This window comes from Equus asinus, chromosome 5 (genome assembly GCF_041296235.1).
Source record: "Equus asinus isolate D_3611 breed Donkey chromosome 5, EquAss-T2T_v2, whole genome shotgun sequence".
Taxonomy (NCBI): Eukaryota; Metazoa; Chordata; class Mammalia; order Perissodactyla; family Equidae; genus Equus; species Equus asinus.
The window spans coordinates 83,304,497-83,332,013 of NC_091794.1; the positions used below are offsets into that span (position 1 = coordinate 83,304,497).

Sequence of the window (27,517 nt, forward strand, 5' to 3'; positions counted from 1 at the left end):
AACAGTGCGTAGGTCTGTACCCGGGATCTGAACCAGCGAACCCTGGGCGGCTGAAGCAGAACGTGTGAACTTAACCACTGTGCCGGCCCTAGGACAACATTTTCTTAGCGTAGGATCTAGCACTCTGCACCTCAGGAACAGAGTATTCATTGAGTATATTCCATGTATTAGGCACTGTGCTAGGTACTGGAGCTAGAGATGCAATACACAACTTCTTCTGCAGAACCTGTAGACTAGGGAGGAAAATAGAAATATTTTAAAGTCATGTACACTAAGTTCTATGATAGAGGTAAATGCAGAGTACTGTGGGAGCACAGAGGACAAGAGAGTGGGGAGGATTGGAGAGTGATCTCAAGGCAGGCTTTCATTAGGAGGTGATGCTAAAGAGTTTGGGGCTAGATGAGGTCAGATTTTCATTTTAGAAAGATCACTGATTCAGTGTGGACATAAATTGGAGGGTTATACCCTAAAGTTAGGAAGATCAAAGGAACTTAGGAAGATCAGTGAGGAAGCTGATAGAATAGTCTAGTTAAGAAATCATGAAGCCTTCAGTTGATGTAATGGCAGAGGGAAATGTGCTGGTGGTGAACTTTGAGAGAATTTTAGTAACTAGCATGGATAGAAGTTGACACAGATTGGAAATGTGGGGAGAGAGAGACAGACAGAGATACTAGGATTATTTCAAGATTTTTGGTTTGGTTCTCTTAAGTGGTTCACTCAAATATGGCTGGGAAGATAAGGAGTTCAGTTTTGGACATACTCAGGTTACAGGTGCCTGTTTGGGGGGTGATGATGATAGCTAGCTAAGATTTATTGACTGCTTCCTATAGGGCAGGCCCTATTCCCTATGCTTTGCATCTATTAGTTATTTAATTCTCACAATAACCCTTTGAAGGTAGATTTAAGATTATCCTCACCTTATAAATAAGAAATCTGAGGCACAGAGAAGTTAAATAACTTGCCCTAAGTTACCTAGCTATTAAGTGGTGGAGCCAGGACTTAAGTTCAGGCAATCTGGCTCCAGGGTCCTCACTGTTAATCACTTTACTATATTATACGCCTCTCATTGATGATGGAAATGTACACTAGGTATTTATTTATTTATTTTATTTTTTAAAGATTGGCATTGGAGCTAACAACTGTTGCCAAGCTTCTTTTTTTTTTTTTTTTCCTGCTTTTTCTCCCCATATCCCCCCAGTACATAGTTGTATATTTTACCTGTGGGTCCTTCTGGTTGTGGCATGTGGGATGCTACCTCAGCATGGTGTGACAAGCAGTGCCATGTCCACGCCCAGGATCCAAACCAGTGAACATTGCTAATAGATCAGTGGCTGGCCTCAGTAAAGGAAACTGAGGAAGGGCCAATGCGATAGGAAGAAAAGCTGGAGAGATTGGTGCCATTGAAGCCCCAAAAGAGAATGATTTATGAAGGAGAGAGAGCTCAGTAGTATCAGATTGTTGATTTTTCCGTTGCATGTTTTGAGACCTTAGTAGAAAAGTTGTATTTCGCAGTCAGGATTCATTAGTGTGGCTCAGAGTAAGATATTCCTGGGGCAGTAGGGGGCAGCCAGCAGAGAAGGTAGATAGTTGTATTGATCCATAATCCAAGATTGTGATTTTCAAGGCAGCCGTAATCCACAGAGGTAAGAAAGTGATTGAAGGGCTTCAGATCTAATTTGAATTGAGAAGAAAATGAAGTCAAATGCGGGGAGGAATCAAATTAGGGGGGCAGCTTTCCCCCTTGCTTGTAGACAGCTGTGCTGGGGCATCCAGCCAGCACTCAGACAGAGCTCCCTGATCTGCCCAGTGTCCAGGATACTGCTGATTAGCACACACATTAGGACCACCCTATAGCATGACAACCTCAAAGGGTTGGAGCCTTAGTTGAGTGGGATCTTTGGCTGTACACTTAAAGATTTTGGGGAATTTCTCCGAGGTGAAATTTCTTGGGATCAGGGTTTCTCAACTTTGGGACTGTCGACGTTTTTGGAGCAGGTAATTCTTTGTTGTGGGTGCGGAGTTGTCCTGCATCATAGGATGATTAGCAGCATCCCTGGCCTCTGCGCACTAGATGCCAGTAGCACCCCCACCCCCGCAGTTGTGACAGCCAAAAATGTTTCCCAACATTGCCAAATGTCCCCTGGTAGACACATTCACTTCAGGTTGACAGCCATAGCTCGAGGTTCTGCTAGTTTTCCTCTGGGCCTCTGTTGTTGATTTCCCTCACCTTCCTTGGCCCCTCTGGGCACTTCAGCTCTGCTGGTTTGGAGAGTTCAGGTTATTTTAGCCTTGTGGCCTTTTCCCCAAAATTTTTCAGTCTGGAAATAAACCCTCAATAGAGACAAGGAGGCAATAAGACAAGGAGGCATTTTTCCCTATAGTTCTCAGTTAAATACATAGAACATTAAATGTTTGGTGGTTATGATATTTAAAGAAGATTGTTGGGGCCAGCCCCATGGCCAAGTGGTTAAGTTCACATGCTCTTCTTCGGCGGCCCAGGGTTTTGCTGGTTCAGATCCTGGGCGCGGAGTACCACTCATCAAGCCATGCTGAGGCGGTGTCCCACATAGCACAACTAGAAGGACCTACAACTGGAATATACAACTATGTACTGGAGGGCTTTGGGGAGAAGAAGAAGAAGAGGAAAAAAACAAAAAAAATTGGCAACAGGTGTTAGCTCAGGTGCCAATCTTTAAAGAAAAAAGATTGTAAAGTCAAACTTTAATATCTTTCTTACAAACTTTTAATATCACTTACTTCCTTATGGTACAGTTATTTGTATCTCTGTCTCTTGCTACCCTGAACTCCTTGAGGACAGGGACCCTTTCTTAATCTTCTTTGCATGCCTCACATCTTGGAGAGTACCTGGCACATAGTAGACTGCCAATAAATGTTTGCTGAGATAAGTCACTTATGTTGATAATTGGCTAAGTAGGTTAAACCTGCCATTTTTCAAAGTTTTCAGTTATCAGGCCTCACAGAGAGGCCAGAGTTTCCTTAGTATTGCCAGAATCTGATTTGTGCAGAGAGAAGCATCTTATCCAGTCATTTCTATGTACACAGATCACAGGTGTCCTCTGGGAGAATGGGAAATGGAACAGAGTCACAAGCTGCCTTTAAAAGATAACACAGATCCTTTTAGCTCTTTGTAGCACCCAGGGCTGACTGTTCTATAGATAGAGTCACACTGAAACTATAATTGAAGCTGGAAAATAGGTGAAATGTAAGGCAATCAGCTACAAACCTAACCTATTCTGGTAGAACCATGTTTTCTAGGCAGGTAATAAAATTATAAGCCCAATTGTGGCACTTAACAATATGAATATCTTTATGGACCAAATGTGACATTTGTAAAATTGATTGGTTTTTAGTTTGTTTAGATATTTTTACTGCTGATATGTAAAATGTCTCTGTGTTTTTGCTTTTTGGTCATGTAGTATGATTTTAATTGATAAATAATGTATACCATAAAATCATAATTTGTAACTGTGCAGTTCAGTAAATTATCAGAAAGTGAAAATACCTGTGTAACCACAACTCAGTTCAAGAAATAGAACATTACCAACCCTCTCAATAATTTTGAAAGTTACCATATGGATCTAGCAATTCTACTTCTGAGTATATATTCTAAAGAAGTGAAAAATTCAACAGGTTTTTGAAAATTTTATGTCATTGCTAGTATTCACTAGTTTCTCATTGTACCTAAAATCTATCATTCAAGTCTTTTTTTAAAAAATTATTTTGATAAGATATACATATCGTAAAATTTACTGTTTTACCATTTCAGTGGCATTAAGCACATTCACATTGTTCTACAACCATCATCACCCTCCATCTCCAGAACTTTTTTTCATCTTCTCAAACTGAAATTCTTTTTTTTTTTCTTTAAAGATTGGCACCTAAGCTACAACTGTGGCCAGTCTTTTTTTTTTCTTCTTATGCTTTATCTTCCCAAATCCCTCCTGGTACATAGTTGTATATCTTAGTTGCACGTCCTTCTAGTTGTGGCATGTGGGATGCTGACTCAACGTGGCCTGATGAGCCGTGTCATGTCTGCGCCTAGGACCCGAACCAGCGAAATCCTGGGTCGCCACAGTGGAGCGTGCGAACACTCGGCCACGGGGCCGGCCCCCAAACTGAGATTCTGTACCCGTTATATACTGACTCCCCATTCCTCTCTGCCCCAACCCCTGGCAACTACCATTCTACTTTTCTCCCTGAGTTAGACTACTCTAGATATGTCATATAAGTGGAATTATATAGTATTTGTCCTTTTGAGACTGACTTATTTCACTTAACATGTCTTCAAGGTTCATGTGTGTTATAGCATGTGTCAGAATTTGCCTCCTTTTAAAGGCTGAATAATAATATTGTATGTACATACCACATTTTGTTTATCCATTCATCCATGATGGACACTTGGGCTTCTTCCACCTTTTGGCCGTTGTGAATAATGCTGCTATAAACATGGGTGTATAAATATCTGTTGAACTCCCTGCTTTCAGTTCTTTTGGGTATATAACCAGAACTGGAATTGTTGGCTCATATAGTAATTCTCTTTTTATTTTTGGAAGATTAGCCCTGAGCTAATATCCACTGCCAATCCTCCTCTTTTTGCTGAGGAAGATTGGCCCTGAGCTAACATCTGTGCCCATCTTCCTCTGCTTTATATGTGGGATGCTGTCACAGCAGGCCTTGAGGAGTGGTGTGTAGGCCTGTGCCTGGAATCCGAACTGGCGAACCCTGGGCTGCTGAACTGGAATGCGCAAACTTAACTGCTATGTTACTGGGCCGGCCCCAAGATGTAGTACTTTTATATGAGTTACAGTTTTTAGTTTGTTGACTCTTTGAGCAAGAACCCTGCTTTTTTTTTTTTTTTTTTTTTTGAGGAAGATTAGCCCTGAGCTAACTACTGCCAATCCTCCTCTTTTTGCTAAGGAAGACTGGCCCTGAGCTAACATCCGTGCCTATTTTCCTCTACTTTATATGTGGGACGCCTACCACAGCATGGCTTTTGGCAAGCGGTGCCATGTCCGCTCCTGGGGTCTGAACCGGCGAACCCCAGGCCACCGAGAAGCGGAATGTGCAAACTTAACCGCTGTGCCACTGGGCTGGCCCCGAACTCTGCTTTCTTTAAACCATTAATATTTTTTCTTTCTGATATTTGTTGACATTTTTATGTACCATAAACAGTACAATAGGCCACTTCCTTTAGTAAATAAGGTGAGCGTAGTTCTGGGGTTACCTTCTGTTTGATTTATTTGTTTGTTTAAACTTGCCATTTTAAGGGACTCTTGAAGATATACCTAAAGGAGGACACAGGATGAAAATTTATCTACAATTTGTCTACATATCTGATAGAATGTGCTGGTAGAGATGTTAACATTTTGACTTTTTTTGAGGTGTGGAGTAATAGATTTGCAACTATGAATTTCCTTAATACTGACCTCAGTGTTAAGATGAGAATCCACTTACGGAGTACAGAAATCCTCTACTGGCAAAATCAAGTTGTTACTTTGTAAGTTCTTTCACATTGGGTCATCTGGAATTCTCAGTTACAACAGAGCCAGCGAAAGGCTGTGGGAAAGGAGGGAGAGGAACACACAATTATTAACTCCTTTTCCCCCTTTAGTTGTCTTAATGTGCACAGAAGACTCCCGTATACAGTATACCCTGTGGCACTTGATAACATCAGAAGGAAGTCTTGTTCAAGATACCGAGAAAGGGACACCCTGTGGTTTAAGATTCTGTCAATATTCAGGTGTAAGAATATAATTCTATTGTCAAGCACAGATTCAATGAGTTAAAGCCTGAGCTAGGTCTTTCGCTATAGCTTTGTTGATATTTTTTTCTGTGCATTATTTTACTAATTAACAGTTTTCTTTTGCTTGAAGATAGCTTATATCCTTGTTTGGTAAATAACCTCAGCAGCTAACAGAGGGTTCAGAGTGATGAATAGTGACACTAAAATTATTTCCCATTCTCCTCGTGTTGTTGTGATAGTAGTAGTGGCAGTGGTCATAATATGGGTAGTAATATAATGACTCTTATATAGCGTTTACAGTGTGCCAGGCAAAAGTGAAGTGCTTTACATGTGTTAACTCATTTAATCCGGAAAGCAACCCTATGAGATAGATGATAGTATTATCCTCGTTTTACTGATGAGAGATTGAGGCACAGAGAAGTTAGTAACTGACGACTCCAAGTACGAATAACTAGTAAGTGGCAGAGCTAGGAATTGATCTGAGGCAGCCTGGCGCCAGGGTCCTTCCTCCTAACCATTATGCTGTACTGTACTTATTTGACACCCATGTAAGTAAAGGGAAATGTGAGATAAAAAATGCTTTTAACATCTTTGTGGGCTCTATGGAACTTATTATTTGTTCATTCAGTGCTCCCTGTAGAATCAGTGATTACAGAGGGAACATTTAATCTCAAAGCATTCATCCCTATTTTCAAACTAGTATTTTCAGATCTGTTCTTTATCTGAGACCTTGCATTTAGAAAAAGTACACTTGAACTTTTTAGTTGAATTTGGCATGTCACGAGCTTACAGACAGGATATTGCCTTTGAGTATTTAGACTGTACGTGCTGACCCCCTGAAGCAGTAATTTGAATAGATCACAATGTTTCCACTAGAGTACAGCAGTATTAGGGGTTCTGACTTCAAAGTGTTTGTGTGTATGTTTTATATATATGTCTTTGTAGATAGGCCACTTCTCCACAAATGGAGCCAATCCTATACAAATTCTAAAAACCTTTCAGAGCCATTTAAATCCAAGAAGTATCTAATCATTTGAAGTAGAACTATGAGGGGCTGGCCCAGTGGTGCAGCGGTTAAGTTCGAGTGCTCCACTTCAGCGGCCAGGGATCTGCTGGTTCAGATCCGAGGCGCAGACCTATGCACCGCTCCTCAAGCCATGCTGTGGCGGGTGTCCCGCCTAGAAAGTAGAGGAAGGTGGGCACAGATGTTAGTTCATGGCCAGTCTTCCTCAGCAAAAAGAGGAGGATTGGCAGCAGATGTTAGCTCAGGGCTAATCTTCCTCAAAAAAATAAATAAATAAAAAATGAAGTAGAACTGTGAGCAATGCAAAACGTTACCTTTCTGGAGACTTGTGATAAGTAGAATAAATAAAGCAACCTGCCCATTTTTAAATGCTTCAGGTTCAGGCCTAAAGAACTACCAGTTAATCTTGTAGAATTAGTTCTCATTTGGGCACTGGTTTATGTGCACTTTTGATCTTTAAGTCTCAGCTGATAGGCACTATTTGATAAGAAAGCCAGTGCTCTGTTTTCTTCTGCTTCCTTGGTCTTGAGTTTTGTGGCTCTGGCTGTGCTCTGGTTAGAGCACATCTACCCCGGTACTTTGGGTCAGTCAAGTGTTTGGCAGGAGTGAGGGACAGACCACCATTTCCACCTTCCAAGTGTTGCATTTTATGGAGGCAGATGACTTTCTCATGATAATTTTCTTTCCCCTAGGTTTATGAAGGCCTAGACATTATCACCAACAAAGTTTCTGCCCGGGAGCAGAGAATGTGCCAGCACCACATGATCAGCTTTGTGGATCCTCTTGTGACAAATTACACAGTGGTGGACTTCAGGAACAAGGCAACTGCTCTGATATCCTTAGAAAAGACAGCAGCTAGGCTTGGTGGGTGCAAGGCAGCCCAAGCCAAGAAAGACGTTTTCTTTCTAGTGACCGTTTCTTCTAAGCAGGGGCCCCCAAGACCTAACTACCAATAAGTAGCATCCCCATCAGGACTACATGGTTTGGAAGATAACAGTGTCCTTGCTGCTCAGAGTCTTGTCCTCAGACTGCACCATCAGCGTCTCTTGGGGGCTTCTTAGACTTCGTGAATTTGGGCCTCACTCCAGACCTACTGAATCAGAATCTGCTTTTAAGCAAGAGTCCCAGGTGATTCGTGTGCACATTGAAATTTGAAAAGCGCTGTTTTAATGGAGAGAACACTGACTTAGGAACCAGAAAATCTATGTTCTAGGCCTAGAACTGCCTGTTTTGACCATGTGAATTTTATTAGGTAAAGCTTTTAACGCTGCCCGCCTCCCCCTGCCCACTACCCCCCCCCCCACGCTCGCACTTCATTTTTGCACTCTTTAAATGGGGACAAAAAATTAATTTTAAATGTAATGGAGTTACAGTTAGAATTTCAAAGGGATTGTTGGGTGGAGGACTGGAAAAAATTAGTTCTGGGTAACACCAACAAGGTTTTGAAAAAAGAACAGTATAGGGGGGACTGCCCTTGTATTTTAATCAGATTGCCCTAAATATCTGGATTGTCAGATGTTAAAACATATTGAAAATTCATAATAATTATAATAGCATGGAACTTATATAATACTAGACAAATTTGTGGGACAGAATGGAAAACTCAGATACAAATTCAAATGAGTATATATTTAGCTTATGATCAAGGTGTTAATGGAGAAATAATGCAGCGGTTAATAATTATTCCTGGGATAGTGATTGTTTTGGGAAAAAATAAAATCATGTCTTCATTATGTATGACATGAATTCCAGGTGGATTTCACAGTTAAATATATGTATTTTTAGTCTTCCTTTTTTGTTGTTTTTTTGCAGGGAAAGAGTCATCCTAAGCTAACGTCTGTTGCCATTCTTGCTCTTTTTTTTTTTTTTTTTACCTCCCCAAAGCCCTAGTGCATAGTTGTATATTCTAGTTGTAGGTCGTTCTAGTTCTTCTATGTGAGCTGCCACCACAGCATGGCAACTGACAGACGAGTGCTGTGGCTCCTCGACTGGGAAGTGAACCCGGGGTCGCCGAAGTGGTGAGCAGCGCTGAGCTTTAACCACTGGGCCATCAAGGTTGGCTCTAAATAGATGTATTTTTAATGAAACTTTAAAGCAAATGGAATAATATGTAATTGAGTAGTTATGTGATTTTAGAGTAGCCCTTTAGGGAAGGGCTTTGTAGATACAGTCTTTTAAAAAATTTTTAAATTATTTTTCAGTTTTTTTCTTTTTTTCGTGTTAAAATACACATAATATAAAATTTACCATCTTAACATTTTTAAATGTATAATTCAGTGGTATTAAATCCATTCACATTGTTGTACAGCCATCGCCACCATCCATCTCCATAACAATTTTTTTTTTAAGGAAAATAGCTAGATTTGAATAGGTAAGAATTAAGAATTTATACTAGCGACAATGTGTATCAACCAGACCTTCTAGGTTTCTAACCTAGAGAAACCTCACCACAAGTGTACCAGGAGCTATACGTGGTGGATCTCATTCATGATAGCATTGCTCTTAACAGCAAAAACGCATTAAACACCTGAATTCCTACTTACAGAAGAATGTATAAAATTTGTTTTGTTTGTGTAAATTAAGTACTTTTTCAGCAGTGAAACTGAATAAATTGTAGCTACGTGCATCAATGTGGAGTAATCTAGAAACACTGTAAAATGTGGGAGATATAGAAGGATTACATACATGTTCGTACCATTTATTATAAAGATTGAAAAGCAAGTAGAACTAACCAATATGTTGTTTAGGAGTACATACATATCAGTAATAACGTAAAGAATAGGAAGAGAATGATGAAAAACAAACAAAAAACCTCAAAACAATTCAGGATAGTGGTTCCCTCAGAGAGGGGAAGTAGGGAATTGGAGTGGAAATGAATACACAAAAAGCTTCAAATGAATTGTTAATAGTCCCTTTTTTGCATTGGGTTCATGAGTGTTAGTTTTATTGTTAGGCTTCATAATTTATAGAAATTACATATGTTCTTTTCTATGTATTGAATGTTTTATAATTAAAAACAATAAGGAAAACAGCCTACTATAAACAAAATTAAAACACAGACTACAAACCAGGGAGATAATATTTGGAACAGAGGAAAGGCACATGGTTAATATACCTAGTATATGAAGAACTCTTATGAATCAATATGAAAAATGCTTAAAGGGCACGAATAGTAATTCAGAGAGGAAGAAATGTAATGGTGATAAACGTGGAAAAAGCTTTACCCTTGCTAGTAATCAGGGCCATGCAAATCAAAATAATGAGATTTTTTTTTGACTATCAAATGGTCAGAGATTAAAATGCAGATAATTCTTGCCCTACCTGCCTTACAAGGCAGTTGTATGTGATGAGATAATGTGTATGAAAACCCTCTGTGAATTAAAACATATCACCAAATGTACGTTGTTGCTCTAAGACAGTTGGGCTGTTCAGAAAGAGCTGACAGAAAATGGAGGGCTAATTAAACTTCTCACAGGGCAGCAACGGCAGGGCATCACTTAATCAGGTCCTTTAGAGAGTTGCAGATTTGGGACTTTAGCTGAGAACCTAAAATCAGAATGTCAGAGTTGCAAGTACCTTAAGGATCCAGTCGACCCTCTTGATTTGACAGGCGAAGGTACTAGATACTGAGGCCCAAAGGGGAGGAGGGTTTTGGCCAGGATCACAGTTGTTTCATGGTTGGGCAAACAAGTTAGACCTTTTCCCACCAAACGTCTCCTATCCCGTCTCCCTCCCTCTTGTCTACTCTCTCCTCTTCTGCTATTGCACCATTTTTCTCTTCACCTTTTTTTCCCTTGCTCCCTTTCCCTTTGTTAATCATATTATATATTTAAAGTTTTATTGGAATTACTGTGTAGTTGTACACTCCCTGTAGTTGGGGGAGTATAGAATTTGTTTCCTTTTTAAAAAAGAAATAGACAAGCAGTGTTTCTTCTCTATGATCCTTGATTGGTAACATCTTTCTCTCCACCCTACTCCAGCCTCTTAAGGGTTAGTGGGGTTCTGAGAGGAAAGAGGTCGTCTATCCCTGTGCCCACAGACTGGCTGGCAAGGGGAAGAAGAAGTGTGTAAATGAGTCTTTTTATCTGGGTTGAAAGTCTCTTTTTATCGGTTATTCTCAGAAGCAAAGCCCTTCTTAAAGTAGATAATTATCTGTTCAACAGAGATTCTGAAGAGAAGAATTTAAAGTAGCAGGGGTATAAAAACAATAAGGGCTAAAGTAAATTGAGTGCTTACTCAAGTGAAAAAAATATTTCAGGCATTGTGGTAGGGGATTTACTTGCATTGTCACGTTTCATGCTCATAAGAACTCATGAGGCTTTTACAGGTGAGAAAACTGAAGCTCAGGCAGGCTGAATAACTTGCCCAAGAGTTGGAGCTGGTAGTTGAAATCTGCTTGTCTTCAGAACCCATGCTTCTCAGTTTATCTGGTGGAGTCTCAAGTGGCTGAAATGTACACTACTACTACGTAATAGTGAAGGCTGACTGAGTCTAAGAACCATGGCTTTAAGAAGCCAGCTTGTAATTGGACTTAGAAGGCAAAGTTCCACAACGGACATCACCTTGGTGGTGGCTTCCTGAGCAGCTGACATTTGGTTGTGAGTCCTTGGGCTTATGCTCATTAAACTGACTTGGAATACCAGGCAAGCTTTGAATTTTAGCAGCAAGGCCTAGAAAGTTCCAGAACTGGAAGGAGTTACTATCATGCATTTGTCTCTATGGTTTATACAAGTGTCTTCAGAACTGATAGGAAATGATTCTGAAGACTCAAAGGAAACATCTTGGTTTCTACCCTTTCTCCTCTGCTCTCTAGCAACCAAATGAATGTGGTTTCTTGCCAATACCCTCCTTCCCAAGTGAATCAGGATTCTCTTCTGATATTAAATATTGTGATGTCTTTCTTAATATTCACATTGAAGATATATTTGCCCGAGACAAAATTCCTATTGTCGTGGGAGGAACCAATTACTACATTGAAGCTCTGCTCTGGAAAGTTCTTGTCAATGCTAAGGTATGTTTAGTTCACTTGTAACTCACTGAACTGAGGAAATGGGTTCCTCTTTCTTGCCAGCTAATTTTAGTGGGAGGAAGGTTGACTCTTGCCTATTTCTTATACTCAGCAACTGTAATTTTCCTACTTAATAATCTGAAGCAAATGCCGGCTCCGTATGTGAAGTGTGCTCCTCCAGGCTGGCCTCAGGGCAGGGGCTGTGTGTGGGAAAAATGCTTCTCTGTGGGTTAATTAGCATCTCCATGTAAGTTAACTGTACATTAGTCTGATTCAGCATTTCCTGGCTATAACGATCTATATGTCAGGGAGAAGTCCAACTGTGACTTTTCTTACAGAGGTGCTATTGCATAGGGTGGGCCTTTGCAAACTGTAATGTGCTGGCACTTCTGGTCCACTCTCAGTCTCTCTTGCTGAGAAGACTAGACTCTTGGATATGTTAATACAGATGTGTTAGCCTTGGTACCTATTTGTGCTACTGACAAGGAGGCAGGGTACCTGAGTACTTCACTGAGCAGTATTCCTTCCTCTGTGTTTGCTTTGGCCTTAGAGCAGTACCATGGTGTATTGGAATTTTTTTTATGGTCTGTCTTTTACTCTATGGCAAGACCTTCTGATTCATTTCTACTCTTTATTCCTAACACTTAGCAAAATGCCTGGCACATACAATGTCTCAATGTTTGTTGAATTGTTAAATTTACTTGTAAACCCTTCATTTAATAGCCCCAGGAGATGGACACTGAGAAGGTGATTGACCGGAAAGTAGAGCTTGAAAAGGAGGATGGCCATGTACTCCACAAACGCCTAAGCCAGGTGGACCCGGAAAGGGCTGCCAAGCTACACCCACATGACAAGCGCAAAGTGGCCAGGTAAGAAAGCCTGGGCTCGCTGAGCCCAAGTTCCTTTAGACTAAGGGGGCAGTCGGTTCTTCAGTGTGCCTGGGTGCTGAGAAGTTTGGTAATAGTAGTTAGTGGCGATTGATGTGTTCTAGCTCAGCAGGTTGGGAGGCCCTGAGTTATTGCCTCAGTCCAACTCCCTCAATAAATAGTTGCACCCTGCTTTGTTGTTACATTTACAAATGCATAATACAATATACTCTTTCCCTAGGGCCTGTGTAATCTTTCTTCATTTTCTATTTGATCTTTGCTTGTATAACAGTTTTCATATACATTTTTTCTGACATGCAGGCAGTTTACACTGTGATTTGGGTTTCATAATTGATTGTGCAATGCCAAGTTCTGCCCCAGCAGCTTTCCCAGTGGGAGGTAGATTTTATAAACTGTCTCATAGATCAGCTCACCTTTGCAAAGGGAGACCTGCTTTAAGGGAGGAGAGAGGTGATGAATGAACTCATAGGGTCATGTTTTCTTAGGTTGTTTTGAAATTGCAGCCTCATGTGTTAGGTTTATTTTTCTGCAAGTCTTGGGAGTGAGACCATATCTGGCAGAGTAGAGGATCTAATGAAGGACCTAACATATGGATGGTTACACAGATGAAGTCTTATAGTAACAGTTGGTATTGATAGGGGTTGTGAAGTATTCTACTCAAATGAATGTTCTATATCAGTGTTTCTTAATCCTTTTTTTAATTATTGTTCCCCCTGAGCCTTTTTAGAATTTTTTTCCCTAATTGTGCCTCCCTCTCTCCTCACCCTCCATGAAAGATTTTTGGGAGTATGGTTGCCCTTTGGATGGCCACACATCATTGTAATATCTAAATTTTTTTGCCCCCTTGAAGGCAGTATTACCCTGATGATAATGTATATTATAGATAAATGAAGTTTATACTTTGAAGTATTCAAACATTTTATTTTAATGGAACTCTTTCAAAAAAGTTTTGAAAAATTCAAGAACGTTATGATGAACATTCATTTTTATATTGTTTTATGATATGGTTCTGGAGCTTGGTCTTTATTGTCCTCTCCTGTTATTAATCACTTCTTTCCTTCTTTTATTTTTTTCTGAGGAAGATTTGCCCTGAGCTAACATCTATGCCAGTCTTCTTCCACTTTGTATGTGGTATGCTGCCACAGCATGGCTTGATGAGTGGTGTAGGTCCATGCCCAGGATCCAAACCCGTGAACCCAGGCTGCTGAAGCAGAGTGCGCAGAACTTTAACTACTCGACCATGGGGCTGGCCTCAATCAATTCGTCCTTATCACCTCTCCTCATTTCGCCTTCTAAGCTAGTAATGAATTGAGAGTTGTATCTTAGTAAGAGTCAGTAGGTTCTAAGCAAGAGCTCTAGAGTCTCTTTTAGAGACGACAGGAGAACTTTTTTCATCTTTCTTTCAGTTTGACGCTGTATGCTAACTAACTTCCAGATGAATGAGAGATTGGTTACTACATTTTTACCTCGTAGGTCCTCTTTGAGTGACCAGTGATACAGGAAGACAAGGGGTTTCTACTCTTGTGTTAAGGTTTCAGGAAGTAAATTGGGTCAGGAAGGGAAAGATCATTTTCAAGCTGATAAGTTGCAATCACACAGAGTAGTGGAGTATAGATTTGAGAGTTAAATTACCTAGTGCTGCATACCATAGTAGATATGGACAGAGTGGATGGTGGCTCAAGAATAAGGATGGGAGTTCTTTCTTCAGTGATCTTTGTGCTAGTAGAGTACTGAATTAGTCAGAAGCATTCTTCATTAATTTTAGACATATTTAAAAAGAAAGTTGACGAGCTGGATATACAACATACTTTTGTACTGTGGGAAAGGCATTGCAGCAAGACTCGACTTGTTGGCTTCTAGCAGTGTCCCAAACAAGCTCTTTTACTGCTTACCTAAATGTGAGCGAGTCCCATTCTGTTTGTGTAGAAGAAACCTGTTGTTTCTGAACCTATTTGACTGATTTCAGAAAAATTTATATATGTTTAAAAGAATGGTATTATTTCCTACTTTACCCAAAGTTTCTTTAAGACTCTTTTCTGAGTAGCTATAGGATTGTAGTAACCCTTGATCTTCATATCTTCAGGGGCTTATGCAGTGAAAATGAGAACGAGATGTTGTATAATAGATAGGCTTTTTCCTTGTTTCACTTGAGAATTAATATTTCCTAATGGTTTTTATGAGTGCCCACCCTCCCATTTCAAATGACTTAGGAGCTTGCAAGTATTTGAAGAAACAGGAATCTCTCATAGTGAATTTCTTCATCGTCAACAAGCAGAAGAAGGTGGTGGTCCCCTTGGAGGGCCTCTGAAGTTCCCTAACCCTTGCATCCTCTGGCTTCATACTGACCAGACAGGTAAAAGCCCTTTGATGTCCTAGACTCCATCTGAGATAGAGCTTAGAGTAATACATTACTATATATAAAATGCTTAGAGCCATGAATGGCTCAGAGCGAGCACGAAACAAATGTTAGCTATTAATTTTATTATCATTGCCATTCTTTGTTGACTTAGGCATGGTGCCTTTCCCCTAGGTATCTGTCTGGAGATGGAGGAAGTGTAGCCTTGGCACTAGGATAAGATACCAAGGGTGGGATAAGATGGGGTGGATGGCATGGGAAAGAGCCTGACATCCAGGGAAGATCCAAAGGAGAAAGAGAAGGAAGGCCCCTCTGGAAGGAAGTCTGACTCTCTGGGTTGGCTGGTAGCTGGATCACTGATTATTCTAGAAGCAGTAGGCCTGAGAAGTGGGTATGTTGGTTAGCTAGCTAGCTTGATGGTGCTTTCTTTTGCTAAAGTATAATAATGCCCTGTGAGTGTAGTAACTCCTTTATCTAACAGACAGTCAGTAAGCATTCATTGAAGTGTCAAGTATTCTGCATAGTACTTGGATTTCAGAGACGTCTAAGAGGCGGTGCCTGCTCTTAAGGAGCTCCCAGTCTAGTGAGTCAACAAGTAATGAGATGGATACTGTGTTGTGATAAATATCGGGCTAGAAAGTGCTGTGGGGCCCCAGAGAAGGGATGATGAACATTCTCTGGGGGGAGTCGGACCAATTTGTAAAGGTAACCTATTAGCCAGGTCTGGAAAGGTAAGGAGATGATTATGAGACCAGGCACTAGGGTGTAGTGATTAAGAGCATGGTCTCTGAACCACACTGTCTGGATTCAAATTCCTCTCCACCATCTTCCAGCTATGTGAGTTTTAAGGCAAGTTAATTTACCTTTCTCTGCCCTAATTTTCTCTTCTGTAAAATGGAGAGAATAATAATAATAGTACATATCTCATAGCTTCATTGAGGATTAGGTGAATTCATAATACATACAAAGTGTTCAGAATGTGCCTGACACATGGTGGATGGAATAATACTAATAATTATATAATAATAATAATAGTAATAATAAAAATAAATGGAATCTTTTTAGGAAGATAGAAAAAAAGGTTACTATTGCAGGCCGAGAAACAGTGATGGCAGAGATGTAGAAGAACATGATTGAGATGTTGAAAACTTGTTCAATTAAGCTCAGTTAGAACTTTCTAGAAGAAGGTAATCTTTTAATGAAATTTCTGTAAATAAAAACATGTAGTACAGTTCATCATAAAATAATAAAGTTGTGTTTGACTACTGCATCGAATGATTATGACCTCTTACTCTTTGCTCATTTGTCTGGTTCAGTAGTTCACGATATACCTTGGATGACTTTGGATTGAAATTCCTCGTTCCTATCCAAGGTGTCATCTGAGAGTCCTTAAATGTGAAATAACACAAAGTTAGAGTAACAAATCTAATGGAAATAGTAAGATGGATAAAACAGGGGGTTCTCAGCTGCCTCTAAAATAAACACTGGCTATCCGTTCCATACAAGAATAAAGTATTTGTTCTTCCTAATAGCTGTAATTGTATGCTTCCTCTTTATATAATAATAAGACATATGTTTCATTCTGACTGTTTTTATTGGAGTTGCAGAGTCTTAAGTATGACTAAATATAACATGAATTGTTATGTAATCTTGGACTCTCAACCCTTTCTTCCATTTGAACAAATTCTTCTTTGTGGCAGCCTGTCCGTTCATTCTGTAAATGTGTAGTATACACCTATGGCAGGCTTGCTGGTTGATGGGCTAATTTGATTCAAGTTCTAGATGAGCGCTTGGATAAGAGGGTGGATGACATGCTTGCCGCTGGGCTTTTGGATGAACTAAGAGATTTTCACAGACGCTATAATCAGAAGAAAGTTGCAGAAAATAGGTGAGGATTTGCCTGTTACTTTGACCTACTCTCTATACCTTGCTTATGGTCAAAAGACCATAAACATAATACTGGCTTTGGATCTACTTGTTCATTAGCCTTTGTCCTTGGCATTTACAAGGCTTCTTGGAAGGAGATTTGGTGTACTTGTTACAGTTGCAATTTTCTAATTGTTAGACATTCCCAGGAGTTAATTTTCAAGAGAAGTAAGCTGGGAGCTGGTGAGGGGTGGTGGAGGAAGGATTTCAGAGGGGCAGTAACTGTTCAGGATCTCAATTTCCTCATCTGTGAGATGAAATGGCTTGGCTAGATCATCTGCAAGGCCCCTTCTAGCTCTCAGATGCAATGGCTCATCTGCTGATGCTCTCCTGTTCCCAGCCAGGACTATCAACATGGTATCTTCCAGTCAATTGGCTTCAAGGAATTTCACGAGTACCTGATCACTGAGGGAAAATGCACACCAGAGACTAGTAACCAGCTCCTAAAGAAAGGTGTGAATTCCTCCATTTAACCTAGCCTTGGACATCCTGGGGTGACAGAGTATCCTGGTATGGTCTGAGAAAGAGATGATGTTAGAAGAATCCCAAATGGCCTTCAGCTCAGAATTGAGATTTTTGTCTACGAAGTGTCCACCAGTGTGCTGCTGTGGCAACTTTTCTCTTCCACTGGGCTGGGTGGGTCTGCCTTTTGGCAGGGTGAGAACTATTTCATTAGAGGTTCTTGTATCTACCTTATCTTTCAGGTATTGAGGCTCTGAAACAAGTGACTAAGAGATATGCCCGGAAGCAAAACCGATGGGTTAAAAACCGTTTTTTGAGCAGTAAGTCTCATGTTTTTCCTTTTCCCCCGGGTCTTTTTTCAATAGAAGATACAAGTCCTCAGCTCACCCAGAAAATGAACTTTAGTTTCTGGGCTTGTTCTGAGATTTGGGACCTGACCTGGAGGGAGGTCTATTGCATAAATGATTGTCCTGGGATATTTTCTTCTGATGTCTCAGAAAACAAATTAAATCTTTCTAGTAAGGAGTCTGCCCTATGCCTTGAACACATGAGTACTGGTTGCAAACAGGTAAGAGCAAAATAGCAACATCATCTTGGTAAAGTTGATGCTCAGGGTTGATTTTAGCTTCAAATTTTTACCTGAAGAAAAATCAGATTTCTGTAGGCATGCTTTCCTAATTAAAATGGTTCTTGGGCCAGATGAGCAGTATGAAAAGATCAAACCTTCACCACTTCTCCCAGTATACTTTCATGTTCAGATACGTGGTGCTTCAGACTGCTTTTTTTTTGGGAAGATTGGCCCTGAGCTAACATCTGTGTCAATCTTCCTCTGTTTCACGTGGGATGCTGCCACAGTGTGGCTTGACGAGCAGTGCTAGGTCCATGCCTGGGATCCAAACCTGTGAACCCCTGGTGGCTGAAGTAGAACACTCGAACTTAACCACTATGCCACTGGGCTGGCCCCAGACTGCTTCAGTTTTAACCTTAATTGAACAATACTTTTAAGGAAAAAGGAAGGAAATTCTCATTCATTTGACCCTGTACTACGTCCTTGGCACTAAATTTCGTGCTGTATGTATATTATCGAGCCTTTGAGGTAGATGTTACTTTTTTTAATTTTTTTTTTCTTTTGCAGATAAGGAAATGGAGGCTTCAGGAAGTTAAATAACTTGGCAGAATCCCCTAGCTAATAAGCAGTAGAGTATTGAGTGCAAACCTGGCTCCAAAGTCCATGCTTTGCTTTATACCTTTATCTATCTTCTCGTTTCCTTTAGCTGTAAGTTTAGCTAGACAGCATAAGTATTGGGCCTTTGGTAAGACTTGTGTGATTATGAGCTAAAAGGAGATTAATTTAAAGGGATTAAGCATAAGTGAAACGCGATTTTGTCTTGTGGGCACTTTTTAAATATGCTTCTGAATATCCCCTTTTCCTTTCGCCGTTAGATGTCCGCTTTCAGTTACAGTTAAGGACAGCTGGGGCCTCCACCCCGCTCCTCAGTGTCTCTAAACAAAACACCTTGATGGCTGTTGTTGACCACTGGATGCTGGAGTTCTCTCTCCTAGTTCTCGCTCTGCCAGAGTGCTTCACTGTAGTTCTGGCACCAAAAGGCTCTTTACGTTTTCTTCTCCTTATCCTGCTTTCTCTGCCTGTCCTGTTAGATAGAAGAAGTCTTTGCATTAGCTGAAATGGAAGTTTACTACTACAGATTTCTAATGCAGCTTCTTTTTTCCCCAGGGCTAACAATTAGTCTGTAACAAAAGACGTTTTTTGTAATGATTTGGAACTTCCTCTGGTGGTAAAGCCACAGTAACTACCCCGTCTCAGTCAGGAGGGGTTGATGGCACAGTGCATCATATGTCTGTTCCTTATTCATGTGTATGCCAGCACAGTCCTGGTGCTAGAGTGAAAGGCGCAGCTGCCCTGTAAATCAGGAGCCATGTGTGATTGGCTAGGGCTGGTCTGCTGGGATCTGGTTCTGGCAAGAAGCCAGAGAGACTTCCCCACCCCAGCTTGGCCTTGGACCTAAGCCAGAAATAGCAGCTGGGAGCCGAGAACTTGTTGAAAGGTGCTTAGACAGGGCACAGAAGCCCAACAAAGGACTTAGAGGGGAAAGGAAAATATAGAGTGGCCTGGAAACAGGTGCAGAGCTTAGCCAAGGCCAGGTGTGCTGTGGATGCTGCCTGCACCCTCCTAGTCTCACCTTTCTGTGTGGTGGCAGGTGCAGCTCAGTCCAGTTTATGAAGAATCTTATTTGTGGTTGGCACAATCAAAAGGCCAGCACCTGCCGGCCGTTGGCATCCCAAGGACTTTGCTGTTTTGTCCATGGGCTGATGCTCTTTGCCTTCAGGCAACTGACTTGACTTAGCTGTGGAAGGCAGTTTAATCTGCAAGCTAGGGAAGCTACCAGCAGAGACTAAACATGCTTGGCTCAGATGGAAGAAATGCCTGTAGCCGTACTCTTGGATACCACCAGTCTCATCTCCATTCAGAAGTGTTTGCCAGAAGGTATTTCTTGAATGCTCCTCTAGATCTCTTTCCTAAAAGAAGGGCCTCAACTAGTTCAATTCCAAGGCTTCTTTCTAATTCTCAGATTCAGCGACTCATTGGCTAATACTATGCTGTTAGCAGCCCATGATTATCGATATGGTATCACTGAGTTTCATGAATGTCAAACTGCTGAAGGAATCTATACAATCCTGAGACTACTATCTGCTCCTAAAGAGAGCTGTGAACTCTCTTGCCACAGTGACATCACTGTAAGATGATATGGAACTTAGAACAGGCACTTACTTACTTCATGCTGTCAGTTTATTTCCTCCTATGATGTGCTGTCTTGATATTGTAACCCACACAGTGGTCGCTAGAACTATTACTCTGTATTGTTTTCCTGACTGATCTGGAAGATCCTACACCTGAGGCTCCGGATTATATAGCTAGACTTATTCGCGCAGACCAGTCAACCTTCTAGGTCTTTCTTGGATTGTATCTAGTGGTTTGGTTCATGTTTCTGGTTGAAATGAATGGCGTGGTCAGAATGTTTATTTGTTTGGTCCCATATGTTTCCCATGAGAATTTTGGAGTCCTGGGAGCACGGTAGATTAGGTCTTGGGGGCTGACCTCTCACAACTTTTCTTTGTCTTTATTAGGACCTGGTCCCAGTGTTCCCCCAGTCTATGGCTTAGAAGTATCTGATGTCTCAAAGTGGGAGGAGTCTGTTCTTGAACCTGCTCTTGAAATCGTGCGAAGTTTCATCCAGGTGATGTTAATCATGGTACTGTCTATTGTCTGGTTTTCAGAGAGCTTTCCTTAGCTGACACCTTTGTTACTACCCAGGGAACCAAGCCCTCTTTTCCATGGAATAAAGCAGAAGGGTTGGCTGCTTTTAGATCCCTGGAGGCTGCGTTTCTACTTTCTCATTCAGAAAGGTTGTCGGTAAAATCTGTTCACAGCCCACCTGCTCTCTGGGATGAGAAAAAGAAATCTTGGGAAAATCCCACTCCCTTTAATATCAGAGAATGATATTCAAATCTCTTAGAATCAAATGCTTCTCCCCCATCCCCTCCTTGTTCTTTTAGGGCCACCAGCCTGCAGCTGCTCCAGTAAAGATGCCATGTAATGAAACTGAGAACAAGAGAAGTTATCACATGTGTGACCTCTGTGATCGAATCATCATTGGGGACCGCGAATGGGCAGGTAGAGTCTGGGGAAAAGCATGGAATAATCTGTAAGGGTGGGTCACATTGACTTCATGAAATTTAAGGTTTTTGGTAGGTTCAGTGCCAGAGTCTGCTTCTTTGTAAAGGGATGGCCAGATTCCTCTGAGAGACTGGTCAGATTTCATGGAGGCCTTCCCAAATTGGAGAGTTATCGCTGTATTCTGAATTTCAAAGGAAGATCATATGCCCTCTAGCATTGGCTAGAGCAGATATTTTGTACTGAGAGGTCTGCAGTTAACTTTCCAGAGCTCCTGTGACTTTCATGATCCTACCTTATGAGAGTTTCTTGGCCTTTCAGGTTTAGATCTCAGTGGGGTTGAGGTAGGATTTTAAGGGAAGCCAGGCAACTCACGCAAGAGACCAAAGAAGCAGAAACAGCCGACACGGAGCAGGAAGTGCAGTTACTCGTCCTGAGTACATTATTCAAAAGTGGTATCTCGGACCAGCCCGGTGGTGCAGCTGTTAAGTGCGCACGTTCCATTTCAGCGGCCCCGGGTTCACCAGTTCGCGTCTTGGGTGTGGACATGGCACCGCTTGGCACACCATGCTGTGGTAGGCATCCCGCATATAAAGTAGAAGAAGATAGGCACGGATGTTAGCTCAGGGCTAGTCTTCCTCAAAAAAAGAAAAAAAAGTGGTATCTCTTCAATAATTTTTAAGGTAGTACATTGAAATGGTGGTAATTGCTAAAACTGTGATGAAAAAGAAGTGTTAAGGAAGACTGTGAAAGCAAGACTGTGCGCCATGTATCAAGAAGTTGGGTGATATCTTGCTTACGAGGTGCTACCCAGCCAACCCAGAGTCACCCTGCCCTAAGTGGCCAGTCTGTCTCCCTGCTTCAGAGCCTGGAACGGCCTCTGCCACAGAGTCACGCTGCGCTCCCCTGTCGGATTTCTCTAGAGATACAGTCAATGCTCAAAGGCCGTTAGCCTCCAAGCCTTGAATTTCCCTGTATTTAGAAACTTGTTTAAGGCCCACTCCTTTCAGGCACAGTAGGGCTTGTAGTTTACACAGCGGCTGGAATCCTTCTGCTCAGAGTACTGCTTTACAGAGAATTCTCATAGAAGTAGATTTTTCCCCCCATACCAACCAATAGAATGATTAGTTCTATTAACTGGTAACTCTGGCAAAATGAACTCCATTGTCAGAGACTGGGGATGGCTGTGATTGCCCAAGCAGCAGAAGAATCCTCGATTGTCGTTGATTTATAATGATGAAAGGGAAAGAGAAAGAGTGTCTGATTGTCTTTTCTAAAGGAAACTTAGTGGTTCGATTTGTCGAATGTCCTTCAGGGATAGCCTCAGAGAAGCAACATTTGTGAGCCTTTGTGAGCTTAGCTTGTGTAAGCCCTTCTATGGTGCCATCTGTCAAGTCCTTGCTCCCGTCTCCTGCTGCCGTGGAGAGCCAATCCAGAAGCCCATTTTTGCCTTAGGCTCATGTTGGAGAACAAAGCTGACTTTTTCCCTCCAAATAAACTTTTCTTTGACCTCTAACCTGTTCCTTACTTATTTTTGCTTCTAAACTCTTAAAAATGGTGTTTTTAATATGTATACAAGAGAATCCAATCTAGTTATCTATCCCTTTATGTGTTCCCAAATAAGATTTCCTTGAAAAAGAATAGGATAGTAAAAAAGAGCTTATGTGAGTTAATCAGAGAGTGGGAACTATGTTTGAGGTGAGAGATCAGAAGTTGATATCAGGAACAGTAGCTTTTCATCTTTACTGTTTCTGTGGACTCTAAAAAGGGGTCATCCCCGAAAAATGCTTCTTGTTGTCTCTCATGCATGGTGTGCCTGGAGAATGTGAGCCTTGTGGGTTGGTCGTTCACATGGCTTTTCTGACCCAGGCATAAGGATGTTAGACCAGGAGGGGCAGCCTGTGCAAGCAGGGAAGAAGTGGGAAGGACAGCTCTGGATGCTATAGGCCTGAGGCAGGACAGGGCATCTGTCCTGTGATACAGACAAGGATTTGGACTTATAACTTTTTGGCCATTTGAGTTGAAATGTTATCTGTATCAGGACGCTCCATACTGGAAAATCGAGTCTCTTTTTGAACTACAAGTAAACCAGAGGAAGAGCTTACCTGCTGGGTGATCTTGAACAAAACGTAAACTCTCTGTGAACTTCAGTTTCCTCCTGTGTAAAATGAGCTGAATAATAGTGTCCTGCAAGATTGTTGTGAGGATTAGTGATGTAAAGAACGTAGCAGGGTACACTCGATACATGGTAGCTCGTGCCAGTTTGCTAGCTAGCTGGCCATATAACTTATCTTCCCTTAAAAATGCTAAGCAGCTATAACGGCACATGTATTGATCCTGTTATTGTTAAAGAGGATTGTATAGGTAATTTTTGATGCTTCTAGGATTAATTCTAGAAAATCCTAATGAGTTTTGTTTTGTTTTGGTTTTGTCTTAGCACATAGAAAATCCAAATCCCACTTGCACCAACTGAAGAAAAGAAGAAAATTGGACTCAGATGCTGTCGCCACCATAGAAAGTCAGAGTATTTCCCCAGACCGTGACAAAGAGCTTAAGGAGAAGGGATCCCCAGGGCAGAATGATGAAGAGCTGAAATTCAGTGTTTAAGAGACATGTCCAGTGGCCTTTGCAAAGGTGGTGGGGATCCAGTTCAGGAGGGATGGTCGTCTGTGTCCCAGTCTGGACTGAGGAGCACCACGCAGAAAGCTCCCACCATTTTCTTCCATTTCGTGGTGTGGTGTTAGAGTCTCATGTTCTCTGTGATGGAAGCAGCAGGTCTTGTCAGCTCCTGGTGTGGCTGGTGTGTCTGGTAATGAGTTTGGGAAGAGATTTTTTTTTAACTTTTTTAAGCTTAAACGTTCTATTTTGAAAGAGGCACAGATTGTACTTTTTACACTTGAGGATCTTTTTGGTGATGAATACCAGGATTCACTATATCCCTTAAAAAAGAGGTTTTATGTCCCTGACTCGGGCTAAAAATATCTAATTTCCAGACAGTTTTATAGATGACTGAAGTATTGTGAGCCACAAATCAGAAGTTCTGGATTTGAGTGAAAGTCAGGAAAGGACTGGCCCCAATGAGATGATTAAGTGAACCACACCAGCTCTTGGAATTCTGTAGGGAAGGACAGAATCAGACCAAGGTGGTTGTGACATGGAACTTGAAACTAAAGACTTTGGAATTTGTTGAGCTCCTCCTATGTGATGATTACTGTCACTGCTGTCTTTCTATTAAGTTAGGAGTCTATATTTTTACTGAAAGTTAAATAAAGAAAAAGTTTGCAAGAGCCTCTTTAGTCCTTAAATAGATAGATATGTCCACGTCTGTTTTATACACAATATACTCTGTCATCAACATGATAGCTTTTTCTCAGATTTGACATTCTTCATAGGATCATGCTGTCCATTCCTTTAATTAGCGGATGTTTATTGAGCACTTACTATACTCCTGGAAGACATCTGGAGAGGGCCTTTTACTGGAGATTTGTTATTTCTAGTTGCAGCTCTCTTTCTGAAGTGACCTGAGCTGCCAGCAGTGTTAAGTAGATGTATGTATGTATTTCACATAAAATTAAGCCTTTTTAAGTTTACAGTTCAGCAGCATGCATTACATTTACCATGTTGTGCAACCATCACTGCTGTTTCCAAAACTTTTTCATTACCCCAAACAGAAACTCTGTAACCATTAAGCGTTAACTCCCCACTCAAGTAATATTTTGTTTGTTCAGAATCTACTGTATGAGAGGCTCTGGGCTAGGCTAGAGGGAGTACAGAGATCGAATGAGATGGGGTTTTTGCTTTCAGGAAACTGGTAAATATTGTGTGTATATACACAAACAGCCGATCTAGGTAAGAGGTAAGGCCAACAGAGCTGTGTAGGACTTCAGTTTAGAGCAGAAGGGAAGGGATCATGGAAGAAGGAGCCTTTCTGCTGGACCTTAAAAAGCAGTTCTTGGCAAATGTATTGTTAGCTGTGCATACAAGGAGAGGGTCAGGTAAAAGAACTACCGAACTTGATTAACCTTTTTAAACAGTGCTGAATTCCATAGCTCACCTACCTTTTTTTCCTTCCAACAATTTTTGAAAGTTTTATTTTTTCACTAGATTTCCCAATTTAGTTCAAAAATCAAAATGACATAAAAAGACATTTATTGAGAAATCCTGCTCCCACCTCTGTCCCCTTTACCCTCCCCCATAGATAATCACTTATTTGATTTCTTACGTATCTCTCAAGAGTTTTTTATTTATTTATTTTTATTTTTTATTTTTGGCTGAGGAAGATTAGCCCTGAGCTAACATCTGTACCAATCTTCCTCCACTTTATATATGGGTCACTGCCACAGCATGGCTGACGAGTGGTGTAGGTCCACTCCCAGAATCTGAGCCCATGAACCTGGGCCGCTGAAGTGGAGTGCACCAAACTTAACCACTATGCCATGGGGCTGACCCCCTCAAGAGTTTTTTAAAGCAAAAATGAATGAATACAAATATATATCCTTATTTTTCTCCTTTCTCAAAAGATAGCATATAGCACAAGTTGGCAATACCTGGATATGCATGGATTTCTCCTGCCATCTCTGTTATATTTTTGGCGTTAACCACCCACCCTGGGGTCCCCCAGTTGACCCCAGGCCATAAGCAGAGTTCACTCACCTTTGTGTACTGACCTTCATTCAGATGCCAGACTTTAGGCCAAAACCAGCCTCTGAGGAATTCTCAAGCTGTAGCCAGCCCATTCATTCAGCCAGCAGATATTTTAGACTTTACGGTGTGCCAGGGCCTGTGCCAGACTCCAGTGGTACAGTAGAGATCAAAAAAGTCCCCATTGATCAAATAATTAGAGAATTACAGCTGTGATAAGGGCTGCAAAGAAAGGACACTTGCTGTAAGGGCAAGTAATCTGAGGAGCTGCCCTACCTTGGTGTGTGGGAGTGTGTGCGTGTGCTGAGGGGAGGCATGTGCTGAGGCACGTGGCATGGCATGGCACGATGCTATGTCTGGGGCCGGGACTGCATATGTGGCACCACATGACCTGGAAAGCGGGGATTTTCAACAAGACTTCAGTGGCTTCTCTTCCCCCTCCTCCTCCAGGCTGTAGGATGTCCTGGGCCCTTTGAGCTTTATTGAACCTTTCACTGATTTGAATCAAGAATAAATTTTTCTCTGGTCAGAGAAGAAATTATTATTATATCCACCCCATATTGTTGTTTACATTTAACATAGTAGAATTCACCCCATCAGTTTTATTAACTACTTCAGGAGCTAAGGGGTAAGGAAGCCACATGTTCTCACTGGAAGTGGGGATGAATACTTACCATGAGTCAAGCAGGACCAAGCCTTTTATATACGTTATCTTCTCCCCTAGCCCTGGAAGGGAGGTCTGTTTCTTTTCCTGTTAACCACTGGGGAAACAGGCTCAGCAGAGGAGTCCAGCTAGTAACCAGCAGAGCTGGAATTGAGGTGAACCCAGCAGAGTTCAGAGCTCAAGCTGTTGAGTCCCGTGCTAAGCTGACTGTTTCCATGGAGGAATCTTGGTCTCTCTGAAGGGCTCTTCACTCGAGTTGCTAAATATGTTTTAGCTTAAAAAAGTTGCAGTGTGCAAGCAGAAAGAAACTTGTTTTAACAATCCTACCTCAGAAAGCCTTTAATCCTTGCAACTGAAGTACCTAGAGCAGCAACTTCTTGTTGAGCTCATCGCTCTCTCTCTATGACAGTTAGAAATCAGGAATTTCTTGAAAGAAAAAACCAAAGTGCCTAAAATTTATGAAGCACCTAGCAAGTGTGAGGTGCTGTCATTGTGTCCCTTGCCCCTATTCTTAGAAACTGTAAATTCAGCAAGGTGGAATTCCTGTGCCAGCAGCAGAGATTGGGGAAGGCAGAACACTCACTAGGCTTCTGCTTGGTGCCTGGTCGGAGGCACTGCCCTGAGCAGATTTCCCCTTCTCTGCCTGCTCCCATTGGATGACTTTGCTGTTGAGCATAGGGAAGGAAAGGAGTTCTTCCTAGCGATTGTCATAAATGTGGAGATGAGAGGGTTCTTAGCACCTTCTTATACAGATGGGAAAACTGGGGCTCAAAACATGCATGGTCCACAGTCACAGCAAATTGTGACAGGTTCCCTCTCTCACTCAACTACTAGATCTCATACCAAATCTCATTTGAGAGCAGGGAAGGGAGCGTAGCGACCAGCTTTGGACTATTTGTTCAGCCTGGAGTCAGGATGAGGAATGCCATTTTGTCCCATCTGGCCTCAGCTCCTCCCCAGACAAGCGGAGCCCTTCAGTCCAGGTGCCGAGTCTGCAGTTGATAGCAGTGTCATCTAAATGGCTTTGGTAAGGAATTCCAACACTCAGAAAGCAGTCAGGTCCATCCACCTCTGTCAGTAAAAACGTTTTT

General features: G+C 41.5%; 1 protein-coding gene across 5 annotated transcripts in view; it reads left to right on the forward strand.

Annotated features, from left to right (window-relative positions):
* The window catches only part of TRIT1 (tRNA isopentenyltransferase 1), a 42,726-nt gene extending 18,318 nt beyond the window's left edge, over positions 1–24,408 (forward strand). The window contains exons 2-11 of one of the 5 annotated variants that reach the window (XM_044770440.2): positions 7,481–7,621; positions 11,701–11,799; positions 12,520–12,665; positions 14,894–15,036; positions 16,816–16,927; positions 17,306–17,418; positions 17,670–17,747; positions 20,575–20,699; positions 21,004–21,121; positions 23,559–24,408. In XM_044770440.2, coding sequence (XP_044626375.1) covers positions 7,481–7,621; positions 11,701–11,799; positions 12,520–12,665; positions 14,894–15,036; positions 16,816–16,927; positions 17,306–17,418; positions 17,670–17,747; positions 20,575–20,699; positions 21,004–21,121; positions 23,559–23,728 — 1,245 coding nt within the window. In that variant the 3' untranslated portion in view covers positions 23,729–24,408. Of the gene's footprint in view, positions 1–7,480; positions 7,622–11,700; positions 11,800–12,519; positions 12,666–14,893; positions 15,037–16,815; positions 16,928–17,305; positions 17,419–17,669; positions 17,748–20,574; positions 20,700–21,003; positions 21,122–22,436; positions 22,610–23,558 lie in introns of those variants that run through there. The other 4 variants (XM_014828590.3, XM_070510238.1, XM_070510239.1 and 1 more) reach the window with 4 other exon arrangements.
* The last annotated feature ends 3,109 nt before the right edge of the window (positions 24,409–27,517 follow it).